This window comes from Pipra filicauda, unplaced genomic scaffold, assembly GCF_003945595.2.
Source record: "Pipra filicauda isolate LSUMZ 115617 unplaced genomic scaffold, ASM394559v2 scaffold22_size4397567_pilon, whole genome shotgun sequence".
Classification (NCBI taxonomy): domain Eukaryota; kingdom Metazoa; phylum Chordata; class Aves; order Passeriformes; family Pipridae; genus Pipra; species Pipra filicauda.
The window spans coordinates 2,787,280-2,814,278 of NW_024104343.1; the positions used below are offsets into that span (position 1 = coordinate 2,787,280).

At 35.9% G+C, this 26,999-nt stretch overlaps 1 protein-coding gene across 5 annotated transcripts in view; it reads right to left on the reverse strand.

The window, feature by feature from the left end:
• Nucleotides 1–25,677, reverse strand: part of LOC113997593 (electron transfer flavoprotein-ubiquinone oxidoreductase, mitochondrial) — a 68,541-nt gene extending 42,864 nt beyond the window's left edge. For 2 of the 5 annotated variants that reach the window (XM_039381545.1, XM_027739583.2), the window contains exons 1-2: nt 25,247–25,677; nt 9,324–9,479 (exon numbers count right to left, since the gene is read on the reverse strand). In XM_039381545.1, the coding sequence (XP_039237479.1) occupies nt 9,324–9,479; nt 25,247–25,295 (205 nt within the window). In that variant the 5' untranslated portion in view covers nt 25,296–25,677. The remainder of the gene's footprint in view (nt 1–9,323; nt 9,480–25,246) is intronic. The other 3 variants (XM_027739582.2, XM_039381546.1, XM_039381547.1) reach the window with 3 other exon arrangements.
• Nucleotides 25,678–26,999: the final 1,322 nt, after the last annotated feature.

Here is a 26,999-nt window from a genome sequence, read left to right on the forward strand (position 1 = left end):
CCGAGCCAGTTCTAAAATAGATTATGTTGGCTGTGCTTCTGTAAAATAACCAGAGATCTAGGAAAACAAGGCATCATCAAATCTTCTTTTACATGGGATAAGTGAAATAAGTGTTGGTAAACTGGATTTATCTTACTACAGATTAGTACACTGTTCCTCGCTAAAAGTCGCCGATTAGTACTTCTGATGGGAACAAGAAAGAGCACTTTAATCCTGACAAACTACAGATTTGAATAATCATTTCAGTAACAGATCCAAGAAAATATCATCTTTGCTCAATTAAAGACACACATCTTACTCAGTATGGAGCTTATGACCAGGATGTTATCTATATGACTTTCCCCTTCTCTCGGCCATGTTTTCATTGGTTATTATGCAGAGAAATGCTATCAGTTAAATGCATAAACACTCTAAAGAGACACTGTTGTGTCTCCCTTTGGTTTTGCCTTTGCTGTTGTTGGTCATAACCTGTGGACATATTCTTTCTGTCATTTGTTCAAATAAACTTTCTCTTGCTGTAAGAAATTACTTCAGGCTTTTCACAAGGATATCTTTTCATACAAGGAAAACCCATTTCCATTAAAAATGTTTACAAATGTAGAAATATAATTGCCCTTTTCCACACTGATATAGCCTAATAACTTACAGCAAGACCAAAACCACACTGATATTTTACCAAGTGGAGTGTTGTGGTGTCTGGAGCATTCAGATTTATGAGGGAATTTCACAGTCCCAGTTTACATATCCAAGCAGAAAAAATTAAGAACTTAGAACTGGACATCTTATCAGTCAATTCAAAGGCAATTTACCCCACACCCAACTGTGTGTCACTGCACATTGACTGCCTCCTGTACCTTCTGATTAATTGAAATGTGGTTCTTCTGCTTATATGTGACAGTGCAATCATAGTAAACCAGACAGGAAATAAATCAATTCAAATAAGGTTTACAGTTCTCTAGATGAGCTAGATTATATGCCTACCAAGTTTATTCTTGATTTTAAAACAACTTAATTAAGCTAGGGCAACTTTTAAGAAAATCAGCAGGCTCAAATTTCCAAAAGATAAACATCTTCTCAATATTGCATCTTTATTCTCATAAAACACATGCAAAGAGGAGCTTTTCAGTTTTATAACAATACTTTCAATCTATATAAATTATTCTGATTTTCTATTCAGTTTTTCTCAAAGTATTTTCAAATTTTTAAATAAATTAAAGTAAGCTAATGGCATGAATACACCTATGAAACCTTTAGTTGCTTCAGCGTTTACTCGGCAGTACGCCACTACAATGGAGACCAGGAGAGACGTAAGTCTAGTGAAATGTAAAAGTTCCTCTTAGTTATCAACAACATTTAAAGATTCAATAGCAAAACTGATTAAAAACCTCCAGAAGTTCAGCAAAGCAATTATATTTGCTGATACTTGCACATCAGAGAAAACCTGATTATTTCAGTGCCATATACTGTTGACAAATGGCAATGACAGCAAGAATAAAATTTGGCCATATAAAAAATTTTCCATGTGAAGCTTGAAAATCCTACCTTTTGCCAAGTATTTGCTACATTTTAAGTATACTATGGACTATCAAATATTTATTTTATGCTTCAAACCCAAAATTTATTATTTAATGCACAAAACTGAATAGTGCCTCATACATCAAAATCTCATATTTTAAGTATGATGGGAAATAATGCCATGCCAGGAAAACATGAGACCAGCTATAACATTACTCATTATTAGTATTAATTTCAAAATAAAATTGTCAAGGTCTTCTGCAATGTCATGAGGCAAAAATGGGAAACTGAGACCCTCTAGAGATTCTCATCCCTTATAAGTAATCCTGTAATATTAAAACATATATCTTTTGTACAGACGTTTTGAAACACAGAAATTTAGATTTCTGCTATGGAAATCTAGATGATGATTTAGTGAATCTACAGAACTGCAATAATTGTCTGTAAATCTATAGACCTTCAAAGAAATGCATATGAAAATAACATGAGATTATATAGAGTATTATTTTATCCTGTTAAGTTTTTATAAACCCGTTAAAAAAAAGATGCAATATGTTGTAACTTATTAAACAAGGCAAACCAGTCAATCAATGAGTGTGTGGCACACAGTAGCAGATGAGGTCTTGTGTTTTTAGAGGCAAATAGGTGCAAGACTTCAAACAGCTGCTCCCTGCCCCAGTTCTTCTGGAAACCTCTGTGATTTTCAGCCTATGAGCTACACAGAGCTTGATGAACCTCTATAAGTGAACTTTACAACTGGGGAGCAGAATGCTGTCTTCTGTTCAGAGACTTCTTAGGCCTGGGAGCAACACAATGGTAAATACATTTAGCCAGTGAAGAACTCCTCCAGAGTCAGAAACAAATTAAATCTGCATGCCTGTTCTTGCTTCATTGGACTGGAAAAATGTGGCTATGACACTGTGATTAAAAAACAAATGCAGACACACTGCAACCATTGCCTAGCTGCCAAAAAACAGTTTTGCAGAACTATCAGCAAAATTGTCCAGAAGCCAAATTTTTAAACACTGAGGAAACTTGTGCTCCTAAAATAGCTCAGGCTGCTTTGTTCCATTAGCTGCTCTGCATAATTAAAGATGCTGCTTATGAAAAAAGATAAAATCAAACACTGATACATTGTCTCTTCCATTGCCAATTTTATTGCTGCTAGTAAGTAAAGTGTAGTCAAATGTGTAACAGCAGTTGCTTGTTTTTGATGTCCCATTCATGGCAAACCAATCTGGTTTGCAGAGGTGCAAGTGATTAGGTACAACATGTATGATTTTTGTTTTGAAATCATTAAGAATTCTACTGTTTGCATTTTTTACAATTCTTATGTTTAAATACCTTTTATTCTAAATAGGACTTATATTTGTGTTATTTGCACATAATAATTTCCTCTAGAGATTACTAGTAATAAAAGAACCTCTATTAACAATCAGTTCTGAGATGGAGCATAGGAGCTCTTCAGTGTGTGATATGACAGTAACCCTAACTTTAAACAAAGTATAAACCATATCTAATAAATTCTTAATTAAGTTTGAGCTGAAAAAAAATTGAGACTTTTTTTATGAAAGTTATATATCACAGACTGCATGGGAAGAGACTATATATTATATCTGCTGTTTCTGTGGCAAGTTGCAGTAGACCACAGCCTAGATTTCTTCATCTAAAGAAAAAAATTAAAATCACTGCTAGCAATTCCAAATAGTCTTTTCTAGTTCTCTTTATGAAGGCTGGTACACGAGTCACAAACACTGGTTTCTGGAAACATATGAGCTTTTCATTAGTTTCCTAATTAAGGGACGTTATGATTCTTTGCTCACTGAAGACAGTGAGGGTCTCTCCATTGATTTTAGTGGTGTCAGCCCAGACCAGTTCTCCTCAGGCTCAGCCTTGCTTCGTAAGATCTGTTGTGGTCCAAACCCCAGGCGGTGTGGCTGGAGATTTTACATCACTTGTATTGTTTGTGTTTTAAATTAGAGCAGAACACAAGAAATCCAATAACTGTATAGATTTTGACTGCAGGTTTGGGTACTATCAAACACTAATGGAAGTTAGTAAAACTTCTAAATCTGAAAGCAGCATTATTTATAAAGAAATGAGTGCACCTATACTTTACGTACAAGGGTATGTACATGTTTTAAGAACATGTAGCTACGGGGTGCTGACACGTAATTATATTAGTGACAGAGCAATAGGGATGTGTCTTCGAGACGCCTCATAAAATATACTTTTAAATTGGCCAGGTAGGATGTAAAGTCCAGAGAAAAGCCCAGTACTTTTTGAGGTCTGATCATAGCTCAGTATTTCTCCTGAACTAAATTCTAGAGTTGATGGGTGGTTTTGAAACAAGAGACTTGAGGTAAGCTGCTCTGCAATTTACTGGAAAGCTTTTTTCCATGAACTGGTATCACAGTAATGCTACAGCTAATTTACAGTTCCAATAACCAAATCATGCTGATGATCCAGCAGAATGTATGGAATATTAGGAACAATATTACAACAAAGATCACACAGGAAAAACAAATATTCAGTCTCTCAGTGATTTAAAATTTAATTACATTAAGAATTTTTGCAGCACTTCATAATTAGCATGTTATGACTACGAAATGGTAACTGACTCAGTGTTGTATCCAGAAGAGATAATTACAAAAAAGTTGTTAGACTGAGAATATTAGGCTTTTATCATTGCATGTAATAGTAGGATAATTTTATTCAGGGAAAGCTGACCCTTATCTAGGACAAAAACTTACTCATTCAGTCCTCTAAGTAGACAGCATATCAGAGAACTCCAAAAAAAAGAAAAAATGAAGTGTAAGTTTTAAAATTTAAATACTTTATTAGGAGCAGATTAAAGAATTATTTTGTGTGTGTGTGTACTACTGCTGAGTCTAAAGTGACTCAGTAGGTATTTTGAAAAAAAAAACCAGCAACCATGGGTGATTACTGGCAATGTTAGTTTACTTCTGTCCAAATGCATGGAGTACATTTATGTTGCAATTTAACTTTTCATAATTTTTTTTTCAATCTTTCATGTGTCATAATTTGTTCATCTAAACAAATATGCACCTTGAGATAATAAAACAATGTAGGCTCAGTAAAAAATGACATAAAAAATATTCTTATTCTGTTATTTTTGTTTTTCATTATTCAACTACTGTTTTAATCTACTGTTGCTAATCTTAATTTTGTTTTATCATTAAGCATCACTGTCAAAGCAGAGATCCCAAAACACTTCTTTCCATGAATTTGTACTTGGGACTTTTACTATGCACTTTTACTATGCCACTGGGCGTCAAAGAATTTGCCTAGAGATTGTTTAGACTACATTAACAGTAACATTGCAGCTGTAATTTCTTCAATGTAAGAAATATTAGTTTCTTCTTTTAGGAACAAATCCCATGTCAACACTACCATAGCATTAGGAGAGCAGAATTTGTGATTATGCCTAGTATTTATCCTTCCTTCTCATGTTTAAAAATTGATGAAGTAAACAAATGCTCTAACCTCCCATCTATAAACTCCAAGTAGCTACAGAATCAAATCTTACAGCTGTAAACAAACAGGAAAAGTTCTTACTTGGAAAATTAGCCAGGAGCCATTATGTTTGAAATCAAATCTAGTCTCAGGAGGACAAAACAGTATCAAACTTCCTCTGCTTTGCCAACTTGATCCTTAAACAAGCTTGGGCACAGAAGGATGCTGGAATTGCTATATCTTTTTTTTTCCCTGCACATTTTGAATTTTTTTGACAGATACAAAAATAACTCCAGGTGACGCATGATACAGGCTAAACTGCTTCATGGTACCCTCAGCCTAATTAAGAATCATAGAATCATAGAATCGTAGAATCGATTGGGTTGGAAAAGACCTCCGAGATCATCGAGTCCAACCCTTGGTCCAAATCCAGTCCATTTACTAGATCATGGCACTCAGTGCCACGTCCAATCTGCGTTTAAAAATCTCCAGGGATGGTGAATCCACCACCTCTCTGGGCAGCCCATTCCAATGCCTGATTACTCTCTCTGTAAAGAACTTGGTGCTTCAGCAAGGATGACAATGAAGAAGAATATCAGAGAAAAATTTACTGCCATACTCAAGTCTAAAAAAGGAAATTCCTCAAAACCTTGAGCTTTATGACAATTTACAAAACTTCAAATAAATTATTTTTATTTAAAAATATTATTATCATGACAGATTTGCAGAGATGCTCACTTCTACTTGATGGACTATGTTTTCAAGTTAAAAAGATAAGATTGTATTTTCCATGCACATTTAAGGTTATCTAGCAATAGATCAAGGAGAGCCTCCCAATGTCCCCACCCTGAGGTTAAGCACTAACACAGCAGTCTGAGATATAGAGTCTCTTCTCAGCTCTACCTATGGTCCTAATTTGAGGTCATTTCACTTCTCTGGACCTTACTTTTATGTTTATTATTTGGACATGGAGAGGATGGTGGAAGTGAAAGAGGAAGTAGAATTGAAGAGAACACCACAAAGCCAATCTTTATGTGCCGAGGCTGGATATGAACAGTGATTACAGCACATCTGAGCACACATCTCTCAATGAGGATTTGGTTTAGTTTGTAATATTTATAATGATGTTTTGCTGTTACCAGGCACACACAGTGTCTGAAACAGGATTAATACTGCAAATTATCTCGAAGATTACAACAATAAATGTTTCTATAGGAATGAAGAGGGGAATGAGACAAATTTCCGAAATAAAAGAAAAAAGAGATGGACTTGCTACAAGATAGTTGGAGTGACATGTTTTGTTATTTTCAGAGGCTCCTATAATGTTGGTCTCTTTTGCACTGCTGCCTTTTTGTTTCAAGGGCATTCAAACAGTTTTATAAAGTAACTCTCTTGAAAGACCTACATGTGCTTTTTATGCTAGTTGCTTCTCTTCTTATTTCATTCACTGATGTTTCTTATAACTGTTATTTCAGTAATTGCAGTTGCTGCTAATATTCAGCACAATTAAGGGCTTCTATTGAATGGTTGGATATTGAATTTTCTTGTGTTTAGAGCATCTGTTGTTTTTTTGTTTTGTTTTGTTTTCAAACAGCAGTATTATACTTTCAAAAGAAGTGTGGGTTTTTTCCTTTTCTTCTTCAACATATTGTTCTTTCCATCACAGGAAGAACTACAGTCTGTGACATAATTTTACTTTCTTTTTCCTTATATTATAATACTGGTTTTACTGTGCTTTATCATTACCAAAGAAATTGTTAGTAAAGCAGTTGGTTTATCTAGCTTTGTTTGAGATACATGCATTAAAAAAAAAAAAAAGTATTTCTTAATTCCTTTGAGGGTCTACACCGATTTTTCCTTCCCACGCTTGTTGAGTTGAACCTTGTAGATTTGCCATCTCAAAGTTCTCATTCAAATTGATGAAAAAGTGTTCAGGAATTTAAAAGTTGAGCTACTTAATTAGAATACCTTGTGGATGAGATTAAAATTTTTAATGGTACTGCATGAAACAATTACTGTACTGGAATAATTTAATTTTTAATTTCTTTTCTGTAACCAGGAGTAATGACTTCAACTGAAAACTAGTTGTAAATTTAAAAAATGGGTAGAAGGAGCCAGATATAACTGCTGACACAAGCCAGTCATGCTGAGGTGGTCCTGGGAAACTTCAGGGGAAAAAAAAGTCATTGTTTCTTTGTTTCAGGAGATAATCACTGAGGCTTCCTTTCTTGTATTTTAAGCAAGATGAATAGTCACAAAACCGAGTTATCCCACAAAGATCCCCACACTTACTACAGTGTAGAGGCATTGCAGAAAATCTCATCAGGACATTCCATATTTTCAGGAAAGGAAGTGACTCTTCCTTTAACCGAACAATGAAGTTTGACTGCAATACCAATTTTTGAGAAAATATTACTGCTGAATATTACATTAATCTGTTATACATGGTATGCATTTCTAAATAAGAATAGGGGGTCAAGATATGAGAAAAACATCAATAGTATAGTTTTCCCAATAAGTCAATACAATGACTCTTCATCTTTTATAATTTAGGTTTTCAGAAATCAAGGCTAACTCATTCTTGAATTACTAGACACAGAAGAGGATTCAATATTGCAGCTGAATTGTCTTGTATGTTCCTTCCTATAAAAGAACACTAAGGCAATACTAAGGACTCGATGAAGCTTGTTTGTTGTTTCAGGGTTCAGTAATAAATCCCTTCTTGCAACACTGTCCCTGCTCATTGCCAATCCATGTTAGTCCTAATTGAATTTTTGAAATTTGTTTTTGGTAATCCAAGAATACCTCAGTTCTGTATCAGTAATGATACAGATTAGAAGTGAAGAGCTCTCTTTGATTAATGGACTCAATGATCTTACAGTTCTTTTCCAGCCTAAATGATTCTGTGATTCTATACTGTCTTGTACTTCCCATTACAAAACTGTGTATATCCTAATTGGCATTATATCAAGCTGTATGCTTTCAGCAAGTCCTTGTACAGTAGACCTTGTGGTATTATACAGAAATTAAACATGTATAAAACATGGTTTATGGACCTTGGACTTCTGAAACATAAGAGGGCAACACCATCAGCAATTTCTGCCACTTTATGCCAAGATGATTACAGGAAAAGAACAGAATGAGCAATTTTTGTTCAGGATTTTGATTAATTACAACAGAAAGTAAGTTTATAGTATCACTAAATGACATAAAACTACAAAATCCCACTCCTCTCACCCAGATCTGATGGCAACATGCCTGGCTGGGACAGGTAAACAGTTCACCTGCTTGGCTCCAGAGAGCTGGAGGCAACGTGTGAGGCAGGGCATCAGGCACCTGGCTGTCCTCCATGGCTACAGGCAAACTACTAAGGAATAGGAAGCCTAGTTTCCCCATCTGCCATGGATCAGCAGCTCTGGAGAGTACCTCTGAAAATATGTAGGCTGTTAGTAAGATGACAATACCAATAAATAAAATGTGTCATGGCTTATTTTCTCTCCCCGTGGTCTTAGATCACAACCAAATGGCCAAGCTCTCTTCTCTCAACATATAGGAGCCCCTTTCCAGACTATCCCAGGTCTGTGCCACCTCTAAGCTGTATCCAAACATTGTGGAAGAGATGAGGCTCAGCACAAACTAAAGCTGTGCCAGGGCCATGCTCACAAATAAGCAGCGTGGACGGGTAAGTGCCCACGCAAAGCCTATATCCTGATCCTACCCAGTTTACAGTAGGGTAGGATCAGGACTTGACAAGCCAAGTCCAGCTCACAGCTAACATCCAGAGGGGCCAGAAGTGATAAGGATCATAACAACATGCAGAAATGACCTGACTGTGTGTATTCCCTGAAATTTTTACATTTTCAAAACCCAAAGCCTGCTGGTAGTGCAGCTTGTGTAGTACACTCATGCAGATGTGTTTCTCTCAAATAAGGACATAAGCGATTTCTGAAAACCCTTAACAATTCCTCTAAATTATGTTAAGTCACATTAAGCTTTACATAAACTGTGTTGGAGCACACATTTACTTCTCAGCAGCGATCTTTGACAGATCACACACATCCATTTGTACACATCAAAATGCCATGTGCAAACAAGTTCAAAGCAGGGATAAAACTGGATAAACCGATACCATATACAAAGAAAAATGTGATCCATTCTTCTCACCTAACAAATGACTTGTTGGGTGGTTTTATTAGCTAAAGCAGACCTGCTGCGTCTTCTGCAAAGCATGTTACGTTTCTGTTCCTAACACTGTATAGTCTTCTGTTTTGTATGAGTGCTGCATGGGTGACTACAGGTGCTAGACACAGAGAAAAGTCTCAACCACGTACCACAGTTTTCTTCGTCGGCCTGATTCCCACAGTCATCCTCACCATTACAGTGAAGTTGCTGGGGCAAACACTTTGTGATGTTGCCACACGGAAAGTAGCCCAGGGGGCACCTGACCCCAGTTCCAGAAACATGATCTTCCAAAGAGTCACAGATGACTAAATGGGAACAAAAAAAAATATGCTTACTTTGTGATGTGTTTAAAGATATTTGATGTTATGCTTTTATAAATACTCATTTACATTTGAATGTGAGTATCAAGCAACAAATACATATTAGTTCATTGGACATTCAATTACAATTAGTATATGAAATAATTGTTAAACTTGGCAAAAAACTGTTATATTGTTAGCTAATTAAAATTTCCTTTGATACACAGCAAACAGGTAATTCCTCCCCATTCATCCTCCTAATAAGATCAAAAGGTTAGTCATACAAGACAAATGACCTAAGGCCACTATTTTAAAGGATTGTTTCTCTTTGCACTAGAAATTAATTAATGATAGCAATATACCAGATAAGTTATAGGTATCCCTGTCTGTGGCAGGGCAGTTGGAACTGGATGATTGTTAAGGTCCTTCCCAACCCACACCATTCTGTGATATTCATTTGTGCTGAAATTTTAGACCCAGATAGAGAGGTCCTTTTATACAAATCAGACATATATTTTTTATTTAATTCTCATTTTAAAGCAGTTTCTAGGTGTAAACCGGGAAAGGATCAAAGAGCAAGACAATTAAGATCAAATCTGTGACACAGTTTTGCTGAAAAATGAGTAAGACAACATAAAGATGCCGTTATGAATCCTTTGGAAGAGTTGTCAGTCTGGTCCAAAAAATGTGGAGATACTGCTTAAAATCTATCAATGTGAAGTTTACATATACAGATGTTGTTCTGCTAAGCCCATGCTTTTTAGGAAGTAGTTTCACAGAACACAGGACTTCATTCAAGCAGTGCTGAGGGGAAAGGCAGAGTGATGCTGATGAGGGACAGCCAAGGCAGCTGGAGTCGTCTACCTGTCCCCTGTCCTTCGACTCTCTGTACTGCAATTACCTACATTTGCAGTTGCCTGATGCCTTAGGGACAAATTCTGCCACCACCACTTTTTCCAGGGTAAGCACAACTGATCTACCGCTTCTGTAACGGATTGCAGGGTGCCAAGTCAGATTTCTTGTCATACAAGACCAATTTCTTCCCAGGAGTATACTATGGAGAGGATTTTAAATTATTCTAGAATGAAATTTGTTCGGTTCACATTTTTGAAGTACTTTCAAATAGGAATATCACTTTCTTATTATAGCTATCATTTGACTTAAAGGATGCTGTTACAAAAAAAAAATTCTAATACAAATTATATTTTAAATTTCATTGCTGTCTTAGAGCACTTGAAATACTCTATACAAACTTTATTAACTGGGATGTGATGCCTATTCAGATAGTAATCTGCTACTTTTGATACCTACCACTATTTTTCCAGGCTATTTTCATAAGTCAAAGTTTAATCTTTCACACAACTTTCTCAGACTAAAAAGGAATATGCTTTTTCACAACACCTGATTTTTTGCACTCATTTTTCCCTTGGACTAAGGGAAATCACCTGAAATTGTATCAAATATTTCAGATTCTTAAGGAGTCTCTTCTGGAAGAACCTTCTTCCAGTTAAGCCCTTGACAGTGTTTTTTACAACTATTTGAAATGTAAGAGCAGTAGCTGCAGAAAACTGAGATAAATATCCTGTTATTTCCATATGTACAGAATTACCTATACTGTCAAAAGCTCCCTGCATAGAAAGTTATATGTTCCAGCTAACAACCACCATATGATTTTGAAAAGTTGATTTGCTTTTATCCACAACTGTGTAACCCATGCAATTACTCAAAGAGCCTTAGTTCCTCATGCCTTTTATGTATAGGTACCAAAAATAAAGCTACATCCTAATCCCAGGGTGAATTCACACTTGCACATTGTTCATAAAGATTTATGCTGTTCTGTACTTGTATTCAGAACATTACCATTAACTTGTTCCACTCAGAAAACAAGTAGCAAAAAAATCTTATGCAGACATAATGTTAAGCAAACAGGGTATGTGTAGTACTTAGTGTCTTTCTGCAAAAAGCTGAGCAGGAAACTGAGGCTCCCTTTAGTGAAGTTATTTGCTATAATCTAAGTAGCTAATGAAATGTCTGGTAAAAGACACCAATGTGGGAAAATTAAACATAAATGAAAACATCCAAAACTAACCATCAGCCTCTTACTCTGCAATCCATTATAGAAGCAGTAGATCAGTTGTGCTTACCCTGTCAAGCTTTTTACCCTACACACTGGAGACATATTTAAACTGATCTGAACTCGTGCTTAAAGGGACTGATCTCCATGCAGTTTAAATTTCAAATGACACCATTTATTTTCTCACAGTACCATTCAATGGAATTTTACACCATGTTCCAAGAATTATTATTCATTAGTCAAATAGTATTAATTCCTGAACTAATTAAGGGATTTGCTGTTGCATTTTAGAAATCTATACTCTTCCACAAAGAATAACTCACTCATAGTGTTTAATGTTTTGAATTCTCTGTACATTTATAGCCTTGATGATATCTATTCCTCTGCATTACTCATATTTTGCTATGTTGGATTACCCTGGCATGTAAATATCTGCCTGGGAAAGGAGATACTAAGACATCAAAACTCAACAGTTCATACTAGTTATACAATCATTGAAAGCACTGGTCTTTGTCCACTGACTTGTTAACATCACTTTGTTTATGCAAAAAAAGACAGAAGTTTGGACTCTGCAGATTGCAGGAGATTTATGTGTGGAAAAACACCAACTCTCTGAGGAAATATTTGGCAAAGCTGACAAAGGTAGACAGGAGATAAGAGAGTAAAATTAATTGTAAAATGCTAGATAATGTCCAAACAATTATGTTCTGCATCAAGGAAGTAAACACACTGTCTTTTATGTGAGGAAATTGATAAAAATAGCAATACAGCAGCAGCAACTAAAATTTGTGCTTATTATTTTGCAAATACAGACTTGACTGACATTGTAGTTTATCATGCCAAGACAATGAACTGTCACTCTATGTTTGTGATGCAGTATTAAAGATGTTGAATTTTCTACATTTGATTGATTTTCCACTATTAAAAGATTGAACTGCTCTTGTTGCATCTTGTTTCTTTTTCAATTTTTTTTTTTAGCAGCTGAAAGAAGAGGAAAAGTGATAAACCTGTGACAGACTTGCTTATATCAGAAGGTTTGCTTTTACATGTATGTCCAAGTAAAAAGGCCTCTTCTTTTTATACTTCCTGCTACCTTCCGCTGACATAGAGATAATTGCATGCATTCCACCTATTCTGTACAAGCAAATTTTTTTCTCATAGTGATCAGTATAAATATTAAAATATTTCCAATGTTTTTAGAACAAATAAAAAATAAATAGGTGAACCAATATCAATACAAAAAGCAGACCCACAATCAAGCATCTTTCTTACAATATAGAAAAATGTCTCAATATAGAAAAATGTTCTCCCTAGTACTGCATCTTCATGATTCTGCAATATAATATTTCTGACTGTCACGTACTTAAGGTCCCCCACCATCCCCCAGTTCTTCTCAAACTTTCAAAAAGAAAAGAATTCATGCCATGTACCTTTTAAGCTTGTCCAGACCTGCTGCTTTAAGACACTTATTGCTATAGCAGACACCTGCAGTGAAGGGGAAAGTGGATAACTTCTCCTGCTAGTCTTTAAATACAAGACTAAATTAACTCTGCTTTCCCTTGTTAAAGGAATAAGTAAGAGTTGGGTTGTCATCTAGTATAGATGGTAGGGCTCTTTCCTTTGTTGCATGGATGCAGAATAACTGGAGAAAGAACATGGTAGCCCCTCTTTAAGCTCTCATATAATGAAATAAAAAGAAGAAATGCATTTGGGAAAGCCAAGAACAAGATGTTCCCAGGAGAACATGGCTTTCCTTCCAAATAAATTGACTCATTAAGCTTGCTGGTTTAGTGCATTCTTTGAAATGGAGAGATTGGGTCACAAGCACTGTTTGAGAAACCAAATAAAGGGACATGTGCACTGTAAGAATGGAGACTTAGCACAATTACTTGTAGCTTCCATAAAACAAGTCAGTATGACTCTGTATGGGAACAGTACTGGCCTGATTCAACTGAGTCATAAGCAATTAAACTAATCAAAGCAACATTACTCGTTGCCTGGTACCTATTAGTCACACCAGTCTCAGCTGTATTGGATATAGATTCAAATAAAGGCATATCATAATATCAGGAAAATATTTTTGTGTTTTCAAGCATTTGACTTGCATGAAACCCATTGCCATGAGTCCAAAATGATTCATGAATTGCACCAGTCAAATAAGCTAACATGTTTTCTTCACTTTGATTGAGTTAGTAGTTTAAAAGTACTGGGGCTGAGGAAATCCAATTGTTTTAAAAAAGGGTCCTTAGATGCCAAGGACCAAATAACGATCATGGCAAGGAAGAATTCACCCTGTACTTACTCTGATGGAAAGTTATTTTACCTAAAAAAGCCCAGGTTATCAAAGAGACTAATGCAAAAATGATGGGATTTTTCCCACGCTCCAATAACTTATTTTAATTGCTGTACCTGTAGACACACTGGGAGATGGGCTGGATCAAGAGAAGACTGAAAATATTCTTTTGAAATACTTGCTTTGAAACAGAATGTTTTCTTCAACTAAAACAGAAGGAGTCAACGAAAGAAACATTGAAGTTGAAATCGATTTTGCCTGTCATTTTTGTGTCTGAATACTTCAAGATGATTAAAAAATATCCCCTTCTGCTGAAAGGTATGTTAAAGGCAGGTGAACTGGCTTTGAAAAACCTTTAGCACAATATAGAACAGACCTCATAGGCCCTATAACCTTAATTTTCAAAGAAAATCAAGTGACAAGTGGCTGAACAACTTTGATCAGAAGCATTCAAATCACCAAATGACAGAAAAGAAGATATGACATCTTAAAAACTTTTTAAAAATAATTTGTTGTCTAAATTTTACCATTACAAGAATATCTAGAAGTGAATGATATTTAATTCTTTCTTACATTAATTTTTCTGGGTTTGTACAGATTTTTCAGCTTCTTCCCACTAAACAAGGGATTTTTGAGTAATTTATGACTGGGACAAGGATGAAGTTAAGCCAGGATAGAAATAAAAAAGTTAACTTTCTCATGATTTTTTTAACCTACTACAACTTCATTAGTGAAAATCCACTTCTTTTTTCAATATATGCCTTTATAGAAACTCTCCTAAACTGGATTCTTCACTTGGGAAAAGCTTCCTAGTGATTTCTGGGAATACATAACAGAAATCCCATATTATTTAAATGTTAATAAAAATAATTTTTAAACTGTACATAAGTAGCATATTGAAAAAATTCTAGTTTCATGCAAGAACAAAACAGATGTTTTGTTTATACACTTGAACCTTAGTGCTGTTTAATGTACACACATTGTTTTGCCCCTTGGGCAAAATTTGTAGACCAAAATAGAGCTTGGTCTCGAGGTGATAGGTACTTTAGCATCAGTAGCTTAAAAGATTTAAACATCTGTACAGGATCCTCACAGAAGTATAATTAAACTATTATCACCACATTGCCTTTTCTGTAATTTGCTCCTCTGCTATCGTAATTGTTCACCCTATAGCCTTTTCTAAACATATGTGTTGCATATGCATCATGTTTGTAATATTAGATTTTGTTGGGTGCAAGTGACACAGTGGCATTTATTCAGAATATCAAATGGCTGCAACAGAGTAATTTCTAAAACACTAGCAATTTTTTTATGTTTAGCTGTTTCTTTTGCAACAAGAATTACATTTTCAGTTTTATTGCATTATATTTATCTTTAGTAGACCATATTGGATGTCATTCTAGGAATATGTAGTACTTGAACTACACACCTAGGTTTATGTTTGCTTTCATTAAACACAATACAGTGCAAAGGATTTTAGCAAAGAAGGTGCATCTATTATGACTGTTACATGCCAATCTGGTAATTATTTTTATTTTAATGTCACACAGTACCTTTATATCTTGCTGTGGCTAACACCATGTTTTCATTTCAGAATCATCTTCCAAAGCAGAAAACTTGTACTCTCTTTTTGAAAATATCACCTCCAATCTCTAACATCACTGAAGCTAGTTATTGGTTACACCACAGATAATTCAGTTGAAATTAATCCACTTATAGGATTGAAAGATCTTTCTTGTCTAACCGCCAGTCAAGTCCACTCCAGGGCCAGAAAATGCCAGTAGAGCAACTCGGACCAGTCACATGGCATCTTGCCAGAGGATTTGGCTCTTATACTTTTTTTAATTTGTGGCTTTGTTCTGCTTGCACAGAACTTGGAATAAAGAGATTCTGATGCGCAGAAAGAGTTGAAGGAGATAATAATACCTGCAAAAGTCCCAACACGTAGTAAAATGAATTGTATCCAAAACCTCAAATTCTGTAGGGCATTCCCAGAGGATGAGGGTTCAGCATGATGTCTAACAAAGACATAAAGTAATGAACAGAGTCAAACCTTTCTGTTGCTTCACTTCCTCCTTTCTTCCAAATAAACAGAATTTAAATTATATCTGATTATTATTTCCGTTTAGAAATAAGTTCTATCTGTGTATTCTGATGTGATTTCCAATAGAAAGTACATCAAGGGAAGCTTTTCTTTACCTACCCCTGTGCCTTTTTGCATCAGTGTAACTTCTTAATTTCACTTATTTCTTTTTCACAGCAGAGCAACATCAAGTCTAAAGATGCACACACGAAACACTAGGGTTTTGCTCAGGTGGCATTAGATATTGAATAAAAATGAAGGCACCAATGTGCCTTTAACTAGCACAGTTAAATACGCAGTGCTAGTCAGTACCATCCCACCTGGAAGGCCTAGAAAGGCAATGGTTAGCTATCAAAATCAAGGAAGACTCCTCTCCCAGGAGTTGATTCTTTCTCATAACCACTAAGGAGTTTACTTTAGCCGAAAAGATTAAAGATAAATGTTTATCAATACATTGGTGTCCCTCAAGCACCAATTGTTCACCTCATCTAGATAACTAGAATTCTGAATTTAAACACATGATGAGGGTAGTTAGAGACTAGTGTAAAGAAGTTAATTTCAGCCTGCTTTCAACAAGTTAACTCAGTCAGCCATGTGTAAAGTAAGCAAAAGTGAAACAGTGATTTGTGAAAACTAAATTATTTAAGTTAACGAACAACAGACATTTGTAATATGTCTCTCAAGTTTCCATAAATAAAAGGTGGATTTAAGTGACTCCATGACACAATATCATATACAGGAGAAGAGTTTGTGTACACTCAAGCATGGAAGTAAAAGGAAATTCAGGAGATGAGACAGAAAGTACTTGGAGCAAAGCCTTAAGAGAAAACTGCAATTAGAAAGGTAATTAGAAAGCTAAAATTACAAAGGCAATGAACGGGAAATTACTTGCTGATATTCAAATTGTAGGATGGTCTGAGAATACAGTATTTGCAAATAAGCAGAATAGCAAAGAATTATGTGACTATCTTTAACTTCTCCTCATAACAGAAAACAACCCGAAAGACCATAACCCTTTGTCTAACTTTTCTTAGGTCAAATAGGGCAATCCTGTCTTTCTTTTTTTTTTCCTGTTGTCTGTCTACACATTCCCACTCAAAAACCCCCACAAATTATGGCTAAATTATGCAATGTATTTAAAATTTGGTATGCTCTTGGGATGGGGAAAAAACCCCACAAAACTCCAACATGGTAGAATGAACATCTTGCAATGCTGACAATAGAAAAATAAGTTTGAGAACAGTGAGCCCAGACACAGTATGAGGAAAAGAACCTGAAGGGTGGCAGTGGGAGATTCTATTTTCTCTTTCTCCATCTTCTTTTGTTCTCTAGTCTCTTATTTTGCTATACAGGCACTTCAACTAAGCAAGATGCACTATCAGCCACAATTTCAAATGCCACAATATTTTCCCTCTTCTCTCAAGTAACACAGTCTTAAATAAATCTTTGAAAAATAATCTCAGGTATGCTTTTTCTGAGACTCCAGAAAGAGAAATGTTTTGGGAGCCCTACACAAAGTATTTGAAACAGGAAACATAATCATTTGTTTTTCTTTTTCTTTTCTTTTTTTTCCCCTTCATTCATTGTGGCTTTAATAAAGACTAAAAGGAGCATAATGATAGTTCTTACAATGGAACTAAGCCAGCATGGCTTTAAGTGAACTCTGAAGGATACTTAATTTTAATTTTGGAACAATAAAAATATATTATTTCTTGGTGACCCTGAGGCAAGATTATCTGGTGCATTTTATTTATTCACATATTTTTGTTACTAAGAACCTTTTATAACTATTAAGAATTTAAATTTTATATAGCACTACAAGTTCAGATTTGGTATGTGGTGGTGCCCTATAAATCTGTGAGATTCTACCCTCCTGAAGTATTAGAAAATATGGAACTCTTGGTTGTTCTGTTTTGAAGTAAAATAACTTGAAACTATGTTAGAGAATTTGTTCTCTAAGAGCTCACTGAACTATTTTGTGAAAAATCAATTTATAGACTATGTTTAAATAAATGCATTATTATTGGATTCTGACTCATTAACATTGGGTTCAATTTAAAAATCACAAGTTTTCCTCTCTCTACTCTATTTCACTATGAGTACACATAACTCACAACTATAAGTTGTGATGCTCCAATTAAAGTGCAAAAAAACAGAAATTATCTCAAGATAATAGGATTTTTGATTTTCTTAAAGGGAATAATGTTAGCTGGTCAAACCACAGATCCACAGAATCATTTAGGTTGGGAAAAACCTCTGTTTGGACTCCATGACTAGAGACATCTGACTTATTTCTTTTTTTGCAGGTTATATAAAAACGTGCATCCAAATTAGGAGTAATAGATTTTTTAATTATAACTTTCAGATTTTATACTTATATTAATGTGCATAAAGAAATGCTGTATTAGCAGTACATATGTGTAGGTTATTGGGATATCCCAACTAGGTTGGAAAAGATAACAAGAAACAACATTCAGAAGTGTGTCTCCATTTTAAATGGAGTTTGGCTGAACAATATTTTTGCATAGATTACTGATGGATTCCACCTCCATATAGTCTATAGCTCCTCCTTCTCTTCCTTTCAACCCCACTTCAGTTAAATCAAGAGACGATGATGTCTGCTCCTGACACCAAGTGTTTTCTCATTGTTAACATAAGTGAGAGCATGCTCTGGGAAACACAGCTTCAGTCAGAGTATCCTGATCCATCAAAAGCGTGGCACACAAGGCAGGATACCAGGCTGGGAGGAGGAAAGGTTTGCTCCAATGCATCACCTTGGTCCTGCGATACCTTTCTCTCAATCTCTGTTCATTCCATATCTAAATGGTTGACTCAGACAGAGGGCACTTCTGGACAAGACATACAGAAGAGTGCCTAGGCAAATAAAGGCAAATACAGGCCTGGTCTCATGAGGAATCATAAGAGATTCTTGTGATAGCTGCATCATGATGTGGAAAGCGGACTGAGAAGAAGAAGCATCAGAACACAGCTTTTCCCAAGGCTTTAAAAGTATTGTAGTTAAATGCTTTACTAACTTCAAATCACACACAGCGAGTTGTGAGAAGACATTTATGTTCTAAAGTCAAAGTGTCAGTGTACTTTCAATGTCTATCGTATTAAAGACAGTACCTCCTTTTTTTTTTTTTTTAACTGTAAGGTTCTTGCTTTATTTGACCTACACGATTACCTGTAATTTACTCAGTGAAGGTACATTAAAGGTTCTTAGCTCCAAATGTTTCCCTAGATAAAATGTACAGCTTGTTGCTAGACATATTCAGAGAGTAAATCTTAAAACTTCACGTCTTAAATGGAGAATTTTTGTTACGATACTTAACTTCAATAAGAGGTTTTTTGTGTTATCAGACATGACAATCTGGCCACATTTTTTTAATGGCTTGAGTAAGATAATTATATCACAATAAAGTATTTGTAAATTATGAGATCATATCCCAGTACTTAAAGCAGTGTAAAAAATCTGTTATTTTCTCCAAAGCTGCATACCCATAAACCCAAGAAATATTTCTGAGTAAGAAACCAATCTAGTTAAATGATGATGTGAAAGCAGTGAATATGTAAATGAAAAAATTAAAAATTAAAAAAAAAGCAAAATAGTGATAAAACTAAAAAAAAAATATAGGAAGGTGTGCTGTAGAATTAATCTATATTTATTTTAAAATATTTTTTCTAAAACATAGTAAGAAAAAGAAAGACCTCACGTGACATATAAATCTTAGGGTTGTAAAAAAGCCAACTATCCAATAACCATTTTTGGTATGTATTTGGAAAAATAGAAACTCTTTCTGCACGGTCCTGAAAATCCATACCAAAGACAAAGCAGCATTTATAAATGAATGTATTTTCAAACCAGCCACCAGAGGAACTTGAAAGGAATTAGTTGAGAAACACTTAAACTGATTTTGTTATACAACAGATTTTGAGTATGAAGAAAATACCAAAATAGTTACAGATTTGCAGTGTTATTTGAATACTAGAAAAAAATTAGTTTCTGAAAACCATTGCCCGTAATTTCTAGGTAAGACAATATAACAGCTAAGTCACATGTATTAACATGGAAATGAAGTCCAGAAAATGACATCAGGGAGTGTATTTTTATGGTAGATGGGTCTTCTTGAACCAAACCTCTAAAAATGCAGATCATCTTTTTTGGCTGTATTACTATTAAATTCTCCAGACTAATCAAAGCATTTGATGTACAATCAGATGGCTTTTAAATTCATTAATTTAGTCCCTTTCTTCCTCATATGCAAAAACTTTGACTTTAACTATGTTGTGGGCAGAACTCAAGAACATTTTTAGATCTCTTTTTTTTTTAATTGAAACTGAAAAAATAAAAATAGAAAAAAATTTCTAAGTTAAAAAATACTATGACCAACCCCCTTCCAAGCACTATGCTTTTTTCCCCTACACTGAGCACAATATTAACAATCAGATCTGTGATGGGGAAAAGTCTCCTCTCCCAGGTCAAGCCAGTGCTTTTATTTTTTCTGCAGAGCAGAGGAGAAAGAGGCAACGGTTGCCTACTTGGACAGACCTGTGCGCCTCTTTAGGTCTCAGTTGCTGTACAGCCATTGCCATTCCTAGTAATGTAGTGACACTTGCTCTTCCCTGGAAATAAAAATTACTTGACTGAGAATAAACATTTTGACCAAATAAAGCCTCAGGATTAATACAGAGCGCATGAGTGGAACACAGTGACCTATGTTATATGGGACTGAGTGATTTAACATCCTTTCTGGATAAACTCTGCTGAGAGATTTCATTTGTGCAAGTCCTATAGGATCAGAGAAACTACGCCTGGGCTCTTCCTCTTCCCCTGACATGAGGTCATCTTGTCCTCCCAGGCCTGGATCTCCCCACTGGGCCACAGCTGATGGCTCCAGAGACTTATCCAAAACCCTGTTTTCCCCTCTGTCTTTCTTTCTTCCTGGTACATGTGTCTTGTGTACTTGTGTACTGTCACACAAGTCAACTGCATGCTGGTTCCCTCACGAGCGTTGAGACACAGAAGGTATTGAACATAATATGGTGCATTGCTTCTTTGCATATACAAAGCTACTTTATGTGCAACATCAGTTATTAGCAACACATGTTCAAATTGTGAATTCAAACTCAAGATCTTTAAATGTCATACATTTCTGCAAACACACCTTCATATAACACACTAAAGGCATGTGATCTACGCTTTAATTAGTCTTCTGGTGAATTACCGACATCTTACTGCTTAGTCTACAGTCTAACAACTTACAAGCTACAATATTAAATTCCTAATTAGTTCAGTCACACAGCTACAATAATTAGACTTCCCATTTTTAAGTCTTCACAAATTGTTTGGATTACAGTTTAGAATACGATATTATTGCTCAGACGGGAAGCTGAGACATTAATATATGTATGGCAAGTGTTTCTGCTAATTTTAGGTTTCTACTTTCAGAATCAACTTCAAAGACTACTTAAAGAACAACTTTTATAGATGTCAGTGGCAGCCATGCGGTGAACGCTGCCACATCAGGATGATCAAGGCAAAACCCCTAGAAAATCTGCCATATAATTATTATCCATTTATAAGCATTTAGAGCATTGCTGTCTGAGTCAAGAGGCAGGAATAGAAATCAGTTTTCCAGAGCAGAGTTTGGTTGCTTTAATCAAATGGCCATTCACATTTTATCTTAATTAATTAATTTCAACAAATGAAGATAGGGTCACAAAGCAGCATAATTCCCCATAAGTTTCTGATTCATTCTTTGAATAAAGGACACAAAGCATGAGTTTTGTGGAGCTATTGCAAGAAGAAAATGCAGTATGGGTACATAGGACAAACTAAGATCATGTCTTTTGCCTCAATTCCTAAGCACTGGATTTACAAAATTAATAATGTTCACTAACATAGATGACATCTCAGATTATTAAAAGAGAAAATCAGTTTTCCTGCAACATTTTATAGCAAGACACCATGCTGCATCACTAGTTTAGATCCTTTAGGTCTCCAGACCTTCAGTTTATGAGAGGGTAGAGTGTTCTGAAAGCACTAATTACCAGTCTCTGAGCAGAGGTGTTATGCAGGAGGAGACATTTTGAAAGGAATCAGTAAGTCACAGGACAATCTTGAGCTTCCTTCTGGCTTTGTAACACAGTGCTCACCCTACCAAGCACAGCTGCTTTTTCTGCTCAGTCTCATCTTTTCCTTGTCCTGGCCACTTCACTCACTTCCATCCTTTCTTGCCTAATCACTACCTACTTCCCATTATCTTATCCCCTTCTGTCTGTATAGTTCTGATCTCACCATCCTCTGACTTCATTCTTCAAGTGCTCACTCCCCTCGCTCAGAACTCCTTTAATTAATTCACTGTTCCCTGCCGTCTCTCTCTCACACATCTCTTTCCTCAGTCTCTGCCCTCCCTGACTAATAGTCTTTCTGATTTCCATTTTCCCTTCTAAGTATCTTTAGCCTTTTCCCTCATCTCTCTGCTCCATTGCCCCATCTGCCCATCCCTTTGGTGTCTCTTTTATTTTCCTTATTCAGTCCTTCCGAATACATTTTCACCTCTGTCTTTTAGACACAACCAGTATGACTCCCTGATCCTCTCAGCTTCCTGCGCCTCCCCACCTGGAATCAGCCATTTCAAAGTCTGATTTGATGGCTTCAAAGTCTAGGACACTTGGCACCAACAGAAAACCCTTGCTGAGATGACTGATGGCACTTTCTCTGATGAGTGTCACACTGATCTCTAGCATCCAGTAACATCTATTAGAAGAGGTTATTTTTTACTTTACCGCAACTAGGCTTGAACAGCCTCATCAGTTCTAGTGGGATGTCCTGTCAGAAGGCTGTCTCGCAGGCACAGTGATTTTGTAGAGGAATACTTCAAAAGTTCTTATTTGTTTGAGAAAAGGCATTGCTTAGTACAAGATTCCCCGAATCGTTCAACATAGGCAAAGTAACAATTCCTCACATTCTGGAAAAATGAAATTATTTTGATAAAGTTTTGCTTGTCTTCTTGTTCAAGGTGTAAAAGATCCACATTGCACATAAAATTTCAGAGCAATAGGTTCAAGTCTGGTAGAGTTGCTATAAACAGTCAAGACAGGTTTTCAACTTAGGTAGACCCTGGTGCTGTTAACGGAGAGGAGAAAACATCCTTGCCCAAGCAGCAGTTGCAGGATCAAACTTTCAAAACTTTAGTTTAACATTGTGTAGACTTTTACCTACCCTCTAACTGACATTAGAGTGAATTTTCCTCAGCAAATCTAGTCTTCATCCCTGATTTTCTGTAAAGATACTAATTTTTGTGATACATGTAAAAATGTAGCTAGTCAGATTAATGCCCAAGTTAAGTGAAAGAAATAACCAAACATTATTATTACATAATGGTTATTTGAGCTTGTGCAAAGGCTGAAGTAATTTCACTTTTCTATTTAGAAATCTGGAAGGGATCTTAAATTATGTTACAAACTATGTAAACAGGAGCACTTTCCTGCACAATCATAAACTTGCACTTTTCCAAATAGTTTAGAATAGTCTCTTTCCCACATTTGACATAAAGCATTTGCTGTAAAACATCTTGGCCTTGAAAACAGCTGTCACCCTCATGAAGCACCGAAACGACTAACAAGGTTCAGATGTTTTTAAGAAAGTTTTCCTAGGCATTTTAAAGTGAGGGGAAGGGAAGGAAAAATAACATATGATAAAGAAGAGGCTAAGGGAACTGCAGGTGCAAGCAGTAGGATTGAAAAACATCACGTAGAGACACAGAACAGAAAGGGTTAAAATAGTAAGAGTTGTGATTGTTTTTCACAAGGAGCCTGCCAAATCCCTTTTGGAACTCACTTTGAATACTTTTCGATACTAAGTTTCTTCTGTTTTGCTTAATGATTGATAAATGAATTGTTTGAGATTCTGTCACTTAGCCAAAGCCCAGGAAGATAAAACAGCTTTTGTCTCCAGAAAGCTAATCAAAGAAATGCTAAAGGCACAACCATGCACTACAGTTGCTGCAGTAATTACAGCCGATTAGTTTACTAAGAGAAGACATGCGGCAGCAGGCAGGGCAATGCCAGCCACACACCTGAAGTGACCTGCTACCTTCACGAGGGGGGTGAGCCCCCCGGGCAGACAGTCATCCTTGCTACTTATTCAGTGCTACCAGTTCCACGACTAGATTCTGAAATTTACTTTTCTCCATGTTGTAATCAAGGCTGTTGTGCTGACGAAGAGCATGGTATAGGCGCTGCTTTGTTTTCAAAGAAACCCCCTACATGGAATACTGTATTTCACATGGGAACTGCTTAAAGTTTTTCAAAAGATTTAACTAAGTTTTGCAGCTATAAAAATAACTGTATGTGGAGCTCTGTTTCCCAAACTCCTAATGGGGAGCAATATGCCTTACTAATCGTAAGCAGCACTGTATACACACAATCCCCAAAAGCTTTAATTTAAAAGCAGGAGAGAGAGCAAGCTGTTATTCAATACAGAAGGTGGCAGAATTCAACCCTATGCTTCTATTAGTTTAACAAAACAGTTGATATTGTAAAGCGTAGCTATTTTCGTCTTCAATTAAAAAACCACTATCTTAATATTGACATTGTGCGACAGAAAGCAATTTATAACATAATAAGTACAGCTAAAGAAAATGATAACCATTAGGAGCATTCAACATACAGATCAGTATCAGCAGCTTCACAGGCACAGCTCTATCAAGTCAAAAGCAGCATTTACAAATAAGGTACTCAAATGAAATGAGAAAAACATTACTAAAGTAAGCAGAATGTATGGTGTAACTCCCACCACTCTGAAGTGATTTGCACCTGAAGGGAAACCGAAATTTAGTTGTCTCCATTTTACATGCTGTACTGCCTAACATGCTGAAAATTCCTATTACCTGAACACAGTCTGCCCTTTGAGAACTACCAATTCTAGTAGCACTTGCACAGTATCGTCTCAAACTGCCGAACTGAGTCTAAAATGTGGATTTTGTGACAACTGAGATCAGTCAGTTCTATATGTACCTTCATTAAATATTTACAGCAAGTATTTACACAATGTTTAAACTGTTTCTTATTTTTTAATTTCAGCTCGTAACTATTAATAGTTACTCTCAAGGCATTAAATACAAAAATATCTGATCCCGACATGCAGCCAGTAATCTTGAGGGACTGCATTACAGTTTGATTCTATTGAAAAATAATTGCCATGAAACGTAAAATACACTGAGATATCATAGTTCTTTAAAAAAATCCACTGCTGAAGTTTATCAGCTATCTGCTTTGCAATGCTCAAAACAAGAAAGAATGTCAGGTACACTTACCTCTGGTACCAATAAGCAAGAACACATAGAAGCAGCAGCTGGATGTCATATCTGTCCTTCAGCAATTCAATGAATAAAGTCAGTGATTGTTGTCCCTTAAACTGTGCACCAGCCAGACTGTTGCTTGTATGGTCTGCTTCTGACAGCCTTCAGCAGTGCGTGAAGCAAGCTCCCTTCTCTCCCTGCCTGCCTTCCTCCCCTACTCTCCTTCACACTAGGTCTCTCTCTCTCTCCCCCTTCTCTGGCACACATGCACATGAAGATTTCCAGGATCACATTGGCTCCTCAGGCTCTGCCTTTACAGGATGGGGTCTGTTCTGCAGCAGGCAAAGTCTGTGCTGTATGCACGGACATGGGTCTGCTCCAAGGAAGGCGGCTGCTGCTGCTGCACAAAACACAGCCAGGTCCCAAGAATTGTCACCAGTAGTCCAATTTTTCCCCCCTCTTTTATTTTCTGAAGTTGCAATGCTGTGAGATGTCTGATAAGTACAGTTTTATTTAGTCAAATCTGTTTGAAACCAAATATTTGCTATAGTTTAGATAAAAACTAGAGGTTTTTCAACTAAGAGGAAGTAAAATTTATAAATACAGTCCCTTTGCAGCAAGCCAGTCACTCACTGAAATACAGAAAAATGCATGACGTAACTTATTTCCAAGACCAGCATGTCACTATTTTTGCACGTTAAACCACTCTTCGTGAGTAATGCTAAGGAAAACAATCTGAAAGAGCAAACAAGGGTGTTCAGAAACATATTCTTTATGAGAAAAAGTTTTTTTCACAGATTTTCTTCTTTGAATACATTAAGACCTTCCTACCCCACCCTTGATTTTACTGTCACCCGTAGATCATGGTATGCACCATCACATGTACAGTCACACGGTTAAAATCTTTTTTATCATGTGAAGGCTAACACTCAGCAACACAGCAAAATATATTTCAAAATGAGTTGGTGAGTAAAGATGAACTCGAGATGAGAAGCTAAATTTTATGTGGCCTCAAAGAGTTTCAGACTTTTATATATATATATATATATTTTAACAAAAAAGCTTGTTAGATTCAACAGTTTGTCAGGATGACAATTGTCAGGGACCCTGGTAACCTGTCAGCATCTATGTCAGGTGCCTGAGGAAAAGAGCCTCTCAGACTAAGGAAATATGTGCATGCATGAACACATGCACCAAACACTGAATTTGGAGAATGGGAAAAATCTATATTATAGTCAAAATCAAAGTCCAGATTGTTGCTATGGTAAAGTTGTCTATAAAATAGATATTATGAACTGCCAGTCTCTTGATTTCTACTATAAAAGATATATTATATATATGAGATATATATAATATATATATAAAAGATATGTAAAAGAGTGGGATAAAACAATGTTCGAGTCTATGGAAGCCCCAAGAAGTACATTGACATCTACTGTACCAATACCAGTAATAGGCAATGTAGATGCAAAAATGGATCAGATGGACTAGGGACCTATAAAATGCTTCTTTATAGGGCGAGAACTAACTTTTGAGCATATCAAGTAAAAATCACACTTGTCTCAAACAACTGTTTAAAAGTTAAGCTAACTCCTAAATACTTGAGGGCTAATGCCTGAGCTGAAAAGTGCTTCCAAGGTGAGAAAATAGGGGAAGAAATTGAACCAAGAAAGTGAAGAATAAGCAAAATATATTTTCAAGGAAAAGTAAAATAAAAGCTTTACCTCTTTTTACAGGATGAGACAGACCTTATGTTCTAAAGAAAGGA